Genomic DNA, 16,067 nt, shown 5'->3' with positions numbered 1-16,067 from the left:
CCTCAGTACTCACTTCCTCCCTCAGAGCGGGAGAGATTGCTGGAATAGAGGGAATACTGAGTACCTATACGGCATACATAGATATGACAAATCAACACAATTATTAGATGTGGAACAGAAGGAGGATACAGCATGTAGATAAAGGTGTGGAACAGGAGGAGGCACAACAAGAAGTAGAGAGTAAGAGGCGAGAAGAGTTAGGAAGAGGAGGTTATGGTATGGGAAGATATGAAACAGGAAAGGAGGAGGAGGAGGACGGAGGAGGGGGGGGGGGGTGGAGAAGAGGATTCAATTCTAATTCTGGCAGAACAACAAAGGGGTATTGAACTGACCCCTTTGTTCCCGCCCCCATCTTCAGCCTCCACCTGCAACAGTGGTGCCTTGTCCCACCCTTATCCCAGCTCTCAGCTAGCCATGTCCCAGCCCTGATGCAGCTCTCAGCTAGCCATGTCCCAGCCTTGTCCCAGCTGTCAGCTAGCCATGTCCCAGCCTTGTCCCAGCTCTCAGCTAGCCATGTCCCAGCCTTGTCCCAGCTGTCAGCTAGCCATGTCCCAGCCTTGTCCCAGCTCTCAGCTAGCCATGTCCCAGCCTTGTCCCAGCTCTCAGCTAGCCATGTCCCAGCTCTCAGCTAGCCATGTCCCAGCCTTGTCCCAGCTCTCAGCTAGCCATGTCCCAGTAGATAAGAGCCAACTAGGAAAGACAATACTCTCCACAAACCAAGGAAGAAATAATCAGAGACATTACAGTCTCAGGTACCACGTGCTCAGCTCACAAGCTCATTGAAATGCAAACTAACGTTAATACTCATAATATATCCCAAAAAAATTATCAACCGAGAGGAGGCTATTCAATCTAATTTTAATAATACGAGGATTGACCGGGGAAAATAGATAAACATGGAACTTGCAAACATTGAAGGGGGACAGTTTTAAACAACATAACTCATATAGAAAGTCCTGAAAGTCCTGCTGTAAACAACCGCTGGGTAGAAAGGCGGGACCCAAGAGCCAATGCTCGATCCTGCAAGCACAAATAGGTGAGTACACATACGGAACAGAACAACTGACTGCCGAAGCGCGCACACACACACACACACACACACACACACGCTGCCTGAAACTTGTTCCTTGTCGGAAGGTCAGAAGGAAGACCATCTTAGAGAACGCACATGGCACTAAAGAAGGACAAAAAACAACAACGGAAGCGCTTAAGCAGACACGACTATCCCAGCAAAGAATCCCAGCAAAGAATCCCAGCAAAGAACAAAATAAGTTAAATAGGGAGATTGAAAAAATAGAGCTGAAGCAAAATCATATCAGACTGAAGGAATAACATTTAACAGGAAGTCATATACAAAGGACGACAAGGAAATTAATGACATTGTGAAAGATTAGTTGGAAGCCATGTTTAACACTCAGATAAGCAACATAACAGCGGAAGATCCGGATAGCTTCTTCAAGAACGATATCCAAACCCCTGACAATATAACACACCAACACAAACACTGCAAACAAAAAAGTTGATTGATTGACAGTTGAGAGGCGGGCCGAAAGAGCAGAACTGAACCCCCTCAAGTACAACTAGGTGAATACTGCAGAGCTTGAGAGAGAGGTTAACAACGTGGCCATGCACTCAGCCCCGGTTCAATACACTTTCTTTCTTAATTATGCACCCCATACCCATCCCGGGTCCTGACTCCTGGAGTTCTATATTTACAAATATAGATATTTATATATTTATAAAGGGCCAGTAGCATGAGCGCTCAATATAGTGTGCCAAAAAAACACTTGTGTGTGTGTGTGAGTATATATATATATATATATATATATATATATATATATATATATATATATATATATATATATATATATATATATATATATATATATAATATATATATATATAGTATATATAGATTAGGATTAAAGTGCTACCAGTTAGGATTCAGGATTAAAGTGCTACCAGTTTTTTGAAGGAACTGGGTTCTAGGCTCATTGAAACAACAAGGGACCCGAGAGCTGCAAGCTTTCTTTTCCAGCGCCTCAGTGTGGCGATACAGAGGGGAAATGCGCACTGCATCCAGGGTTCCTGCCCGCCATCTGAGGAGCTGGAGGAACTCGACAACCTATGACAACCATCTTTGTAACCCATATGTAACTCCTTTTTTGTAACAAAGTTCAAATAAAGTAAATATATATGTGTACATACAAAAGAATGGGGGTGGTAGGAGAAGATAATATTAGTGTTCAGTGAGAAACCACAAGGTCTCCTCTGAATACTTTTTATTTTCTTCTCCGAGGCTATGGGTCCCCACATTGGCACCAGAGGTGGTACCCAAATATATATATATATATATATATATATATATATATATATATATATATATATATATATATATATATATATATATATATATATATATATATATATATATATATATATTAGTATATTTTGGTAGCAGTCTTTCCTGTAGACATATATTATTAAATATGACCGAAAAAGTAAGATTAATAATTCTAACACGAATTTTCTCGATCTTTCTTATATTTCTTTTCACTGTTGATGGTAATTGAAAAATCAATTCTCCAAAATTAATTTTTATTTCTAGTCTGACGCGACACTTGAGCGCGTTTCGTAAAACTTATTACATTTTCAAAGACTTTAGTTTACACACACACAAGTGAACTATAACTGAATAGAGCTTAAACATCTTCGATTTTTTATACCTGCATTTGGGTGAGGTGATATGTTACAACAGTTTTGGATGAGGTGAAAACAAACTTTTAACACAAGACAGAACACGAAATAATGGGTATTGAAGGTAAGAATGGAATTGCAGAGGGCCTATTGGCCCATATTTCTTGATGATTCTATATTGGAGCGAAGTCTTGAAGTGGGTAGAATATAGTTGTGCATTAATTGGCTGTTGATTGCTGGTGTTGACTTCTTGATGTGTAGTGCCTCGCAGATGTCAAGCCGCCTGCTATCGCTGTATCTATCGATGATTTCTGTGTTGTTTGCTAAGATTTCTCTGGTGATGGTTTGGTTGTGGGAAGAGATTATATGAATTTTGGAGAATGATTTTTCAATTACCATCAACAGTGAAAAGAAACATAAGAAAGATCGAGAAAATTCGTGTTAGAATTATTAATCTTACTTTTCGGTCATATTTAATAATATATATATATATGTCGTACCTAGTAGCCAGAACGCACTTCTCAGCCTAATATGCAAGACCAAATTTGCCTAATAAGCCAAGTTTTCCTCAATATTTTTTCTCTAATTTTTTTCTTATTCATTACGCATGATGTCAATTTTTTTTTATTGGAGTTAAAATTAACGTAGATATACGACCGAACCTAACCAACCCTACCTAACCTAACCTAACCTATCTTTATAGGTTAGGTTAGGTTAGGTAGCCGAAAAAGTTAGGTTAGGTTAGGTTAGGTAGTCGAAAAACAATTAATTCATGAAAACTTGGCTTACTAGGCAAATTTGGCCTTGCATAGTAGGCTGAGAAGTGAGTTCTGGCTTCTAGGTACGACATATATATATATATGTCGTACCTAGTAGCCAGAACGCACTTCTTCTCGGCCTACTATGCAAGGCCCAATTTGCCTAATAAGCCAAGTTTTCATGAATTAATGTTTTTTCGACTACCTAACCTACCTAACTTAACTTAAACTAACTTTTTCGGCTACCTAACCTAACCTAACCTGTAAAGATAGGTTAGGTTAGGTTAGGTAGGGTTGGTTAGGTTCGGTCATATATCTACGTTAATTTTAGCTCAAATAAAAAAAATTGACCTCATACATAATGAAATGGGTAGCTTTATCATTTCATAAGAAAAAAATTAGAGAAAATATAATAATTCAGGAATACTTGGCCTATTAGGCAAATCGGGCCTTGCTTACTAGGCCGAGAAGTGCGTTCTGGCTACTAGGTACGACACATATATATATATATATATATATATATATATATATATATATATATATATATATATATATATATATATATATATATGTCGTACCTAGTAGCCAGAATGTCCTTCTTGGCCTACTATGCAAGGCCAGATTTGCCTAATAAGCCAAGTTTTCCTTAATTAATAAATTTTCTCTAATTTTTTTCTAATGAAATGGTAAAACTACCCATTTCATTATGTATGAGGTCAATTTTTTTTTATTGGAGTTAAAATTAACGTAGATATATGACCGAACCTAACCAACCCTACCTAACCTAACCTAACCTATCTTTATAGGTTAGGTTAGGTTAGGTAGCAGAAAAAGTTAGGTTAGGTTAGGTTAGGTAGGTTAGGTAGTCGAAAAACAATTAATTCATGAAAACTTGGCTTATTAGGCAAATCGGGCTTTGCATAGTAGGCTGAGAAGTGCGTTCTGGCTACTAGGTACGACATATATATATATATATATATATATATATATATATATATATATATATATATATATATATATGTCGTACCTAGTAGCCAGAACGCACTTCTCTGCTTACTATGCAAGGCCTGATTTGCCTAATAAGTCAAGTTTTCATGCATTAATTGTTTTTCGACTACCTAACCTACCTAACCTAACTTTTTCGGCTACCTAACCCAACCTAACCTATAAAGATAGGTTAGATTAGGTTAGGTAGGGTTGGTTAGGTTCGGTCGTATATCTACGTTAATTTTAACTCCAATAAAAAAAAATTGACCTCATACATAATGAAATTGGTAGCTTTATCATTTCATAAGAAAAAAATTAGAGAAAATATATTAATTCAGGAAAACTTGGCTTATTAGGCAAATCGGGCCTTGCATATTAGGCCGAGAAATGCGTTCTGGCTACTAGGTACGACATATATATATATAAACCAAACCAAACACGTGTGTTCCAAATGCACAAAAGTCACAGTGAAAACCGAAAAAGTATATTTCAGCACCTTGGCCTAGCCAGGAGGTGTGAGGGGCCCGGGTTCCTTCTTCCTACAGAGAAGGCCGAGGGCCTGAGCTTGACGGAGGGGGTTAGTATCGCGTTCTGGTGTCACATTTGCCATAGACCTTATGGGTCAGGTGTCCTCAAGGTCAGTACCATGTTGTTGTATAGCTGGGTTGAAGATTATATACCAGTATGCTTGTTATAAGTATAATGAGCATATCGGGTGTTATAACATTATGTAGTGATGAAGACTGTTGTATTGGTGGTTGATAGCGAATACCAGGCCAAGCATTCGACGTCTCTCACTCTGTCTGAGCACCTGTTCTTCAACCCCCCCCCCCCCATATCTCTCTCTCTCTCTCTCTCTCTCTCTCTCTCTCTCTCTCTCTCTCTCTCTCTCTCTCTCTCTCTCTCTCTCTCTCTCTCTCTCTCTCTCTCTCTCTCTCTCTCTCTCTCTTTCTCTCTTTCTTTCTCTCTTTCTCTCTTTCTCTCTTTCTCTCTTTCTCTCTTTCTCTCTCTCTCTCTCTCTCTCTCTCTCTCTCTCTCTCTCTCTCTCTCTCTCTCTCTCTCTCTCTCTCTCTCTCTCTCTCTCTCTCTCTCTCTCTCTCTCTCTCTCTCACACCACACGGGTAAGGGAACTACATCCACTAAACACTGTGTGTGACTGGTCCACCTTCATCACAAAGTCAGAGTATCAGTGTTGTTGAGTGATAAGGTGAGAGGTAAGGTGTATAAGGGTGTGGGAGACGATGAGAGTGATAAAGGAGGATGAGTGAGAGAGGGGGAAAAGTGGAGATGAAGGACAAGGCTGAATGAGAGAGGCAGAGCTGGCAAAACAATAAATGGAAGAGGTTGGTAAGGAGGAAGAAAGAAAAGAATGCAGGAGTTCAGGAAGGGAAGGAAGGAGGGGAAGGAGAGAAGTGGGTAAGTGTGGGAAGGTCGGTGAGGAGGAAGAGTGATTGAGGTAATTGGTGAGGAGAGTGAGAGGTGTTTGGTGAGCGGTCACTGCGGGTGTTCATTAGTGGTGTTCAACCCGCTACCTGTACCACCACCACCATTCCCTCGGTCACCACCATAACCATCCCCTCCGTCACCACCACAACCACCACCATCATGCCGCTTGTACCTCACCCGTCAGGTCACTGGTCAATGACTTGACCTCCAGAACTTCACGAGATCAAGCTACACCATCCCCATCACCACTTATCAAGTTTCCCCCAACACCAACCCCAGCACTATCCTCAACACTATCCTCAACACCATCCCCAATACCATCCCCAACACCATGAATCTGAACCAGTGCCTGGAAAAAATAAGCTCAGTAGCACTAGAAATATGTTCAAACCGCATACCCCTAAGAAAAAGAGGAAGAGATACAGATTGGAACAGGAACTTCGTTCCCTCTATAGGCGAAGAAAACGAATCGCGGCACAACTTGAGAGTCGCACCCTATCTCAAGAACGGCGAAGAAGGTTAGGTAGAGAAATATAAACGATTCAAATAAAGCTACAAGAATCATACAAAACCCAGGAGAGGCAAAGAGAGCAAAAGGCCATCAGTGAAATAGAGAGAAATCCGAAATATTTTTTTCGCCTATGCAAAATCAAGATCAAAAACCACATCTAGTATCGGGCCCCTGCGAAAGGGAAATGGAACTTTCACCGATGACAACAAAGAAATGAGCGAAATACCGAGGAATCAATATGACTCTGTTTTCAGCGAGCCACTAAACACACTGAAGATTGATAATACAAATAATTTTTTCATGGGTATGATACCAACATCAAATCATATATCAGATGTCGCCCTATTCCCCCACTGGATTTTGAAGAAGCCATAGACCTATGCACTCTGCACCAGGCCATGATTCTTGGAACTCCATATTCATCAAGAACTGTAAAAAAAGAGACTATCGCAGGCCCTTCACATTCTGTGAAGACAAAGCCTAGATACTGGCGTTATCCCTGACATACTAAAAACAGCAGAGATAGCACTACTCCATAAAGGAGGAAATAAGGCAGAGGAAAAAATTACAGAACGATAGCACTAACATCGCACATCATACAAATCTTCGAGAGAGTGCTAAGAAGTAAGATCACAAAATATCAACATGAGAGGCCCGAGACTGTTCAACACACTTCCACTACACATAAGGGACATAACTGGCCGACCCCTCACAGTGTTCAAGAGAGAACTGGATAAACACCTTCAAGAAATACTTGGTCACCAGGCTGTGACTCATACATCAGGCTGTTGATGATCACCTCCACATTATGATTATTATGATGATTATGAATCATCATAATCGCACCAAGCAGCCACCACCGTGCACCAAACCACCACCGTGCACCAAGCCACCACCGTGCACCAAGCAGCCACCACCGTGCACCAAGCAGCCACCACCGTGCACCAAGCAGCCACCACCGTGCACCAAGCAGCCACCACCGTGCACCAAACCACCACCGTGCACCAAGCAGCCACCACCGTGCACCAAGCAGCCACCACCGTGCACCAAGCAGCCACCACCGTGCACCAGCAGCCACCACCGTGCACCAGCAGCCACCACCGTGCACCAAGCAGCCACCACCGTGCACCAGCAGCCACCACCATGCACCAGCAGCCACCACCGTGCACCAAGCAGCCACCACTGTACACCAAGCAGCCACCACCGTGCACCAAGCCACCACCGTGCACCAGCAGCCACCACCGTGCACCAGCAGCCACCACCGTGCACCAAGCAGCCACCACCGTGCACCAAGCAGCCACCACCGTGCACCAAGCCACCACCGTGCACCAAGCCACCACCGTGCACCAAGCCACCACCGTGCACCAAGCAGCCACCACCGTGCACCAAGCCACCACCGTGCACCAAGCAGCCACCACCGTGCACCAAGCCACCACCGTGCACCAAGCAGCCACCACCGTGCACCAAGCAGCCACCACCGTGCACCAAGCCACCACCGTGCACCAAACCACCACCGTGCACCAAGCCACCACCGTGCACCAGCAGCCACCACCGTGCACCAAGCCACCACCGTGCACCAAGCCACCACCGTGCACCAAGCCACCACCGTGCACCAGCAGCCACCACCGTGCACCAGCAGCCACCACCGTGCACCAGCAGCCACCACCGTGCACCAGCAGCCACCACCGTGCACCAGCAGCCACCACCGTGCACCAGCAGCCACCACCGTGCACCAAGCAGCCACCACCGTGCAGCAAGCAGCCACCACCGTGCACCAAGCCACCACCGTGCACCAAGCAGCCACCACTGTGCACCAAGCAGCCACCACCGTGCACCAAGCAGCCACCACCGTGCACCAAGCAGCCACCACCGTGCACCAAGCAGCCACCACCGTGCACCAAGCAGCCACCACCGTGCACCAAGCCACCACCGTGTACCAAGCAGCCACCACCGTGCACCAAGCAGCCACCACCGTGCACCAGCAGCCACCACCGTGCACCAGCAGCCACCACCGTGCACCAGCAGCCACCACCGTGCACCAAGCAGCCACCACCGTGCACCAAGCAGCCACCACCGTGCACCAAGCCACCACCGTGTACCAAGCAGCCACCACCGTGCACCAAGCAGCCACCACCGTGCACCAAGCAGCCACCACCGTGCACCAAGCAGCCACCACCGTGCACCAAGCCACCACCACCGTGCACCAAGCCACCACCACCGTGCACCAAGCCACCACCACCGTGCACCAAGCAGCCACCACCGTGCACCAAGCCACCACCACCGTGCACCAAGCAGCCACCACCGTGCACCAAGCAGCCACCACCGTGCACCAAGCCACCACCACCGTGCACCAAGCAGCCACCACCGTGCACCAAGCCACCACCACCGTGCACCAAGCCACCACCACCGTGCACCAAGCAGCCACCACCGTGCACCAAGCAGCCACCACCGTGCACCAAGCCACCACCACCGTGCACCAAGCAGCCACCACCGTGCACCAAGCAGCCACCACCGTGCACCAAGCCACCACCACCGTGCACCAAGCAGCCACCACCGTGCACCAAGCCACCACCACCGTTCACCAAGCCACCACCACCGTGCACCAAGCAGCCACCACCGTACACCAAGGCGATAATCAGGATACAGATACCGCTCCTCGATCCCCCTACAGCGGTACACAGAAGCCGTCCCCTGCAGCCTGCAGTTGTAGGGCAGCCCAACTAGGCTGGCCTACCCTTCACATACAGAAACCTTCACCACAGGTGTTAAACAAATGCGTCCCTTGGCTGTACTTAGTCACGTAGAAGCAGACCTCAGACCTACGACTTTCCTCAGACATACAAGAGCGTACAAGAACCATGGGGACGAAATGGAGGTGTGTTTAATTAAAGCCATGTAGAGGCTTAGCGAGCCTCTTCCTTCGGGGAGGAAGCCCTCCTGTACTCCCCCATCCCCATACTGACACACATAAAGGTCTTCCTCGATACTCAAGATGGAAACTTTCCATGTACACCCTCTTGGGTACTGCACACACACACACACATATGCACGTACCTATGTAGGTCTCTAGGACTTTTGACGTGAACCAGCGGGTGTCTAGGATTCTGGAAGTGTACATCAAGAGGAAATCATCAGCGGCATATGATAGGTTGGTTAAGGAATAATTCCGAACCTTGTATACCACATATCAGACCAACTATGGAGTATACAGTTCCAACGTGGAGTCTAAATCTAGTTAGACACAAGACGAAGTTCGAGAAAGTTCAGAGGTATGCAACCAGACTAGTCCCAGAGCTGAGGGGTATAAACTACTAAGAAAAACTCCTAAAATTAAACCACATGTCACCAGAAGACAGAGGAGTTGGGGGAGACATGATTATCACCTACAAGATTCTCGGAGGAATTGACAGGGTAGATAAAGACAAACTGTTTAACACGGGTGGTACACGAACAAGGGGACACAGGTGGAATCTGAGTACCCAAATAAGCCACAGGGACGTTAGAAAGAACTTTTTCAGTGTCAGAGTAGTTAACAAATGGAATGCATTAGGAAGTGATGTGGTGGAGGCTGACTCCATACACAGTTTCCAATGTAGATATGATAGAGCCCAATAGGCTCAGGAATCTGTACACCAGTTGAGTGACAGTTGAGAGGCGGGACCGAAGAGCCTCTGCAAAAGAGGCTTCGTGAGTAAAGATTAAAACAAGACCTCAAACCAAGACATAAGTGTGTGTGTGCTTGTAAGAAGTAAGACAAGTATGGGGTCTTGGCTTTATATCTGGGGCCAGATTCACGAACCAGTTACGCAAACACTTACGAACGTGTACATCTTTCCTCAATATTTGGCGGCTTTGGTTACATTTATTAAACAGTTTACAAGCATGAAAACTTCCCAAACAACTGTTGTTTTTTATTATAAACAGCCTCCTGGTGCTTCCGAGCTCATTAACTGTTTAGTAATTGTAAACAAAGTCGCCAAAGTTTAAGGAAGTACTTGCGTAACTGCTTCGTGAATTTGGCCCCGGAGTACTTTGTACGTTGGGGGGGGGGGGGGGGGCACCATAATGTACGAAATGCGACGAACTAGTTGAGGGGCCGCGTTCGTAACTGTATCCTCGCCCCGCCTCTGTCATAACCTACTTGACGCATACGGTACAGTCTTGGTCATTACGCTACATGGCTGGGTTTACTGGGCTACATAGCTTGGTTTACTGGGCTACATAGCTTGGATTACTGGGCTACATAGCTTGGTTTACTAGGCTACATAGCTTGGTTTACTGGGCTACATAGCTTGGTTTACTGGGCTACATAGCTTGGTTTACTAGGCTACATAGCTTGGTTTACTAGGCTACATAGCTTGGTTTACTAGGCTACATAGCTTGGTTTACTGGGCTACATAGCTTGGTTTACTGGGCTACATAGCTTGGTTTACTGGGCTACATAGCTTGGTTTACTAGGCTACATAGCTTGGTTTACTAGGCTACATAGCTTGGTTTACTAGGCTACATAGCTTGGTTTACTGGGCTACATAGCTTGGTTTACTAGGCTACATAGCTTGGTTTACTAGGCTACATAGCTTGGTTTACTAGGCTACATAGCTTGGTTTACTAGGCTACATAGCTTGGTTTACTAGGCTACATAGCTTGGTTTACTGGGCTACATAGCTTGGTTTACTGGGCTACATAGCTTGGTGTAATAGGCTACATAGCTTGGTTTACAGGGCTATAGCTTGGTTTACAGGCCTATAGCTTGGTTTACTGGGCTACATAGCTTGGTTTACTGGGCTATATAGCTTCGTGTACTAGGCTACATGGCTTGGTTTACTGGGCTACATAGCTTGGTTTACTAGGCTACATAGCTTGGTTTACTGGGCTACATAGCTTGGTTTACTAGGCTACATAGCTTGGTTTACTGGGTTGCATAGCTTGGTTTACAGGGCTACTTAGCTTGGTTTACTGGGCTACATAGCTTGGTTTACTAGGCTGCATGGCTTAGTTTACCAGGCTATTTAGCTTGGTTAACTAGGCTACATAGCTTGGTTTACTAGGCTACATATCTTAGTTTACCAGGCTACAAGGCTTAGTTTACCAGGCTACACGGCTTAGTTTACCAGGCTACACGGCTTAGTTTACCAGGCTACATGGCTTGGTGGCCAACTATGAACCTGGTCCTCCATAGCTGTATTTAGTGTGTGCCTTTGCGCTAAGGTTCTTTAGAAAGTCTTAACAAAGGCGCCCTCTTAGAATGTCTCTGTCCTCCCCAGTTTTCTTAATGTGGGTGCTACTTTGAGGGGAAACTTGGGTATTCTCATTTGCATAAGACTGACAGCGACAAGCGGGAACATTGTCGACATGTCTATTGAACCGTTAGGAGCTAAATGAACACCATTTGATTAGGGGAAACTCGGCTTTATGGTCAGTTGAGCGCTAAGACAACAGGCCCCAAGTGAAGCATTGTTTTGATGTGAAGTGAAGGTAGAATGTGAGGTGGTTGGTGGTGGTGGGTATCCTTGCCCACCCTCCCTCGCTCCCTCCCTCCCGCCACCACTGGTGATGCCGACGCGGGTATCTCCACCTCCATCACCACTCCTTCGTCACCTCCATCACCCCCGACTCCCCAAACGAGAGGGTAAATAAGGAGGATGTAGTAAGTGGGAACAGTCACAGATTCCGATGGTGGTTGGGTGGGTAATATTAGGGAGAATATTCCGGTGTAGGCGAGCTGTGGGACCCCTCACTCGTCTCCCCTTGTGCCCGCTCCCCCCTCATCCTTACCCTCACTTCCCCATCCCGTACCCTCCCCTTCACCCGCGAGTCCTGCCTCCCTCTACCCTCGGGGCGAAACCCCTCCCTCCATCCCGCCATGACCCACGTCGCTCCTACTAGCTTTGTGTCCTCGTCTCCCATTGGTTGCCTAGGATCTGACCGAGGCGGTGATTGGCTGAGGGGGGCGTGTTAATCAATGATCAGGTGTCCGGGGCGCATCATGGCTGCCGTGGGTTAGTGTGTGTTGACGAGTGGTAGTGAATGGAGCGCTGAAGGTCGTCGCTGCTCTACTACTACTACTACTACTACGACCCCTCGCACAACTACCCTGCTGGTTCACGTTTCAGCAGGAGTGTCCCGGCGTGAGCTCTCAGTTGCTGCACCTCGGCTCAACAGCAGCAGCGGCGGCGGCGGCGGGCCTCCGGTGGGGAGTGGAGGACCTGACTTAGAGACGGAAGTGGTATTGGACATGGTTGAGGACAGCTGAGGGATTATGGACGGTGGTGCACTAAGAGAGTTGCAGCGCCTGGTTCAAGAGAAGGGGTGTGTGGTGGCGTGACAGGCCACGGAGCGCGCAACCTGCTCTTCTCGTGGTGGTTGCCGCGGTGGGAAACCTGTTGTGCCACGGTTTCGTTTTACACTGGTGACGACAGGGGCAGCGGCGATTGGCCACCGCCGCCACTCAACCTCCACCGAGCGAGAACCAAGTAAGGAAAAAGCAAGCAGGAGACGTGGCCGCAGGTCTCCGTCAGGCAGGTTCTTCGAAGCAGCGGGTAGGAGCCTGGTGGCTTGATGCTGTAGTGCGTTGGAACGGCCACTGAGAGAACCCCACGCGGCGGTTAGTGGCGTTAACAGGTGGTTGTGGTGGTGCGGCCAGCACAAGAGGCGGCTACCAGTCAGCCATGAGGCCTCTCTGAGGCTCCTCCCTCAGGCAGTCCGTTGAGGCAGACAACTTGTGGTGTGTTGGAAGTGGAAAATGTGTAGATGAGAGGCAGCAGCAGCATTAGACACAGACCGTAGAGAGGGAGGCAGGATTAACGCGGTCAGACACGAGGCACAGTGGCGAGCAGCAGCGCGCGGGGGTACAGGAAGGCAAACACTGCTACCTCGTACATAGTTTCTAGTGATAACGTGGAACAGACTGTTTAAGGCGGCAAGATGGTGTCCGTGTTGCCGTCAATGGACCATACGTTCTCCAGCATGGTGGACCTCAACAAGGACCAGTCTGTCCTAGACCAGCAGGTGAGTCCCTATGTCTCTACCATAACCCACCCAGTCGGGCTGGGCGGCTCTGGCGTCTAACTTTTATTGGAGCGTGATTCTGCTGCCTAAATTTAGTTCGGTTTGAGAGTTATTAATTTTGATAACTATTGCACACACAATCTAAATTGAGCAAGTCATATTTAATGTTTACAACTATGAACAGAGGTGTTATATATAAAGCTTGAATTAGTAGGCGTGTTATGCCACCAGAACAAGCAGGTGCGGTACGCTGCTTGGAACATGCAGATACGACACAACTTTTAGCAGGCAGGTGCGGTACATATATGCATGGTAAACAAACACTGGACAGGAAAACATTGGACGCCAGTAGTGTCGCCACAGCTGCTGTGTAAAGCTTGCTCTTTAGTGCCAGCGACGTGCCCAAGCTCGAGGGTTCCCCATCAGGATATGCAACATTACAAAACCCAACACGGTTTGACAAACCTCGTCTTCTGATCATCAGAACCGCGTATATCGTTAGGTTAGGCTATTGTGTTCAGTTGAGTAACGTTAAATTGGTTTTAAAATCCATTGGCGAAGCGCCCTTGTGTACAATGTGACTTTTTATCCTCCATCGGTGTCTGAGCTGTGTGCACGATACTAGGCTACCCGGGATTAGAACACGCTGCGCTGATTTACGAACACCATCGAGGTGTCCGGGAAGCAGCAGGTGCCTTGCGATGGGCACTTGTTCCTGTCGGAGCTGCCGGGAGGGAGACACACGCTGACCCCAACATGGCGCCCAGACAGACGCAAGGCAGTCTAGCTACACGATCTGGCGGCCATAGCGGTTTGGTGCATGATTTGTGTGTAACACCTGGCGAGGGAGGGAAGGGTAAGTTATCACTGGGTTCTTTTTAGTTTCAGATTAGTTCATTTATTATGTACCCTTATACCTCTCCTGTGGTTGGTATTGGACCCCCATAACCATCTTGTGGGTGGTAGTGGGTCCCAGGCCCATGTTGTGGGTGGTAGTGGGTCCCATACCCATCCTGTGAGAGGCAGTGGACCCCATACGCATCCTGTGGGTGGTAGTGGACCCTATGACCATCCTGTTAGTGGTAGTGGACCCCCCCATAACCATCCTGTGGGTGGTAGTGGACCCCTATACCCATTATGTGGGTGATAGTGGACCCCGTACCCATTGTGGGTGATAGTGGACCCCATACCCATTCTGTGGGTGGCAGTGGACCCTACACCCATTCTGTGGGTGATAGTGTACCCCATATACATTCTGTGGGTGGTACTGGACCCCATACACATTCTGTAGGTGGTACTGGACCCCATACCCATCCTGCGGGCCGTATAGAAAAGGTTAGAGGTACATATATGCAAAGGAACTGAACTCCCAAATTCGTTTAGCAAGGCATGTTGCAGCATTAATTAACTCGCTACAGTTTAATAGCATATATTGCATAAGTATGTACATAATATATATACTAGTATATACATAAGCAGTTAGCACTGGGAAAATGGGGTTTTCCGTCAGCTTTTAATAGATGCAATAATGGGCAAAGTGTGGGTATTTAGTATCTATTGTGTATCTATCTGGAGAAAGTATCTATTTAGGACGATGGCCAGAAGATGGCGTCGTACAGCAGGGGTGAGGTATGATTGTTTCGGACACGAGACCGTTCGACGAAGCTCGTTTTCTGTTTGATAAAATCGTTTATCAATCAATGTGTATTCCAAATGATGTGTGTGTACAAAGAACATAAGAGTAATGTACAATTGGAGGCACAGGAGTTACATATACTAATGAAGCCGCTATTACACAAAGCGTTTCGGGCAATATTGTTCTGCTAGGCTGTATTGCCTGCTAGGCAGAATAACCTGGCATAGGTTAGGCTGTATTAAGCTCGGTTGGGTTTAGTTAGGGTTAAGTTGGGTTGGGCTAGGTTAGGTTACATAGTTTTTTTTAGCTTCATTACTTTGCACTTGCGTGTGCTAAATTCCAGTAACCACTTGTTGAGCCATTCCTTCATTTGGTCATCCCGTAGTTTCTTGCAATCTTCCATTTTATGTATCCTCATAATGTGTCTTCAAGATATATGGGAGGGAACGATTAAGTGCTCCACCTGGTCCTGAAAGGAAAGCATGCAGGGTCTGTGTGCTCCACCTGGTGTGTGCGAGGAACCTCGACCTTCAGTACCAGTCTCCTTCACTTCAAGTGGTCAGCCACTCCTAGTTCTCACCACTTAGCGTCGATATTCGCGTGTTCATCATTCCTTCCCCTCCGTGTGGATATTTCCGCGACTCCACGCCCTTCCCACTCAGCGTGAACGCTTTTTATACCTTTCATATAAATAACTTTTATCATCAATATTGGGTATTTTTATCGACATCAAATGTCTGCATCATCCCTCCACATTCATGGGATATGATGAAGTGAACCTACGGAAACACCACACAAATATTTACGGACCCCCATGAGTGAAAGGTTCTCTGTACACAAATATTTTCACTTGTTGAGTGTATTTTTGAAACCGTCAAAGTTGTTCACTTCGGTGTCGTGGCTTCAACCTTCTATTAGTAAAAATATAGGAACCAGTGGTTCTTGTATTTACTGGAACAATAGTTGTAGCACTCAAGAGGGTAATTAACAAGTTATTGTAGGAGTGACCGGGTTAGCAAGGTTG

At 46.6% G+C, this 16,067-nt stretch overlaps 1 protein-coding gene across 7 annotated transcripts in view; it reads left to right on the top strand.

Moving 5' to 3' along the window:
• eya (eya transcriptional coactivator and phosphatase 2) overlaps positions 1-16,067 on the top strand; it is a 288,120-nt gene that overhangs the window by 98,763 nt on the left and 173,290 nt on the right. For 3 of the 7 annotated variants that reach the window (XM_069321764.1, XM_069321762.1, XM_069321759.1), the window contains exon 1: positions 12,334-13,407. The exons of 1 other annotated variant lie outside the window; for it this stretch is intronic. In XM_069321764.1, the coding sequence (XP_069177865.1) occupies positions 13,324-13,407 (84 nt within the window). In that variant the 5' untranslated portion in view covers positions 12,334-13,323. Of the gene's footprint in view, positions 1-12,333; positions 13,408-16,067 lie in introns of those variants that run through there. 3 more of the 7 variants (XM_069321763.1, XM_069321760.1, XM_069321761.1) reach the window with 1 other exon arrangement.

Source organism: Procambarus clarkii, chromosome 10 (genome assembly GCF_040958095.1).
Source record: "Procambarus clarkii isolate CNS0578487 chromosome 10, FALCON_Pclarkii_2.0, whole genome shotgun sequence".
Lineage (NCBI taxonomy): Eukaryota > Metazoa > Arthropoda > Malacostraca > Decapoda > Cambaridae > Procambarus > Procambarus clarkii.
This window is presented reverse-complemented; position numbering and strand designations above follow the sequence as displayed.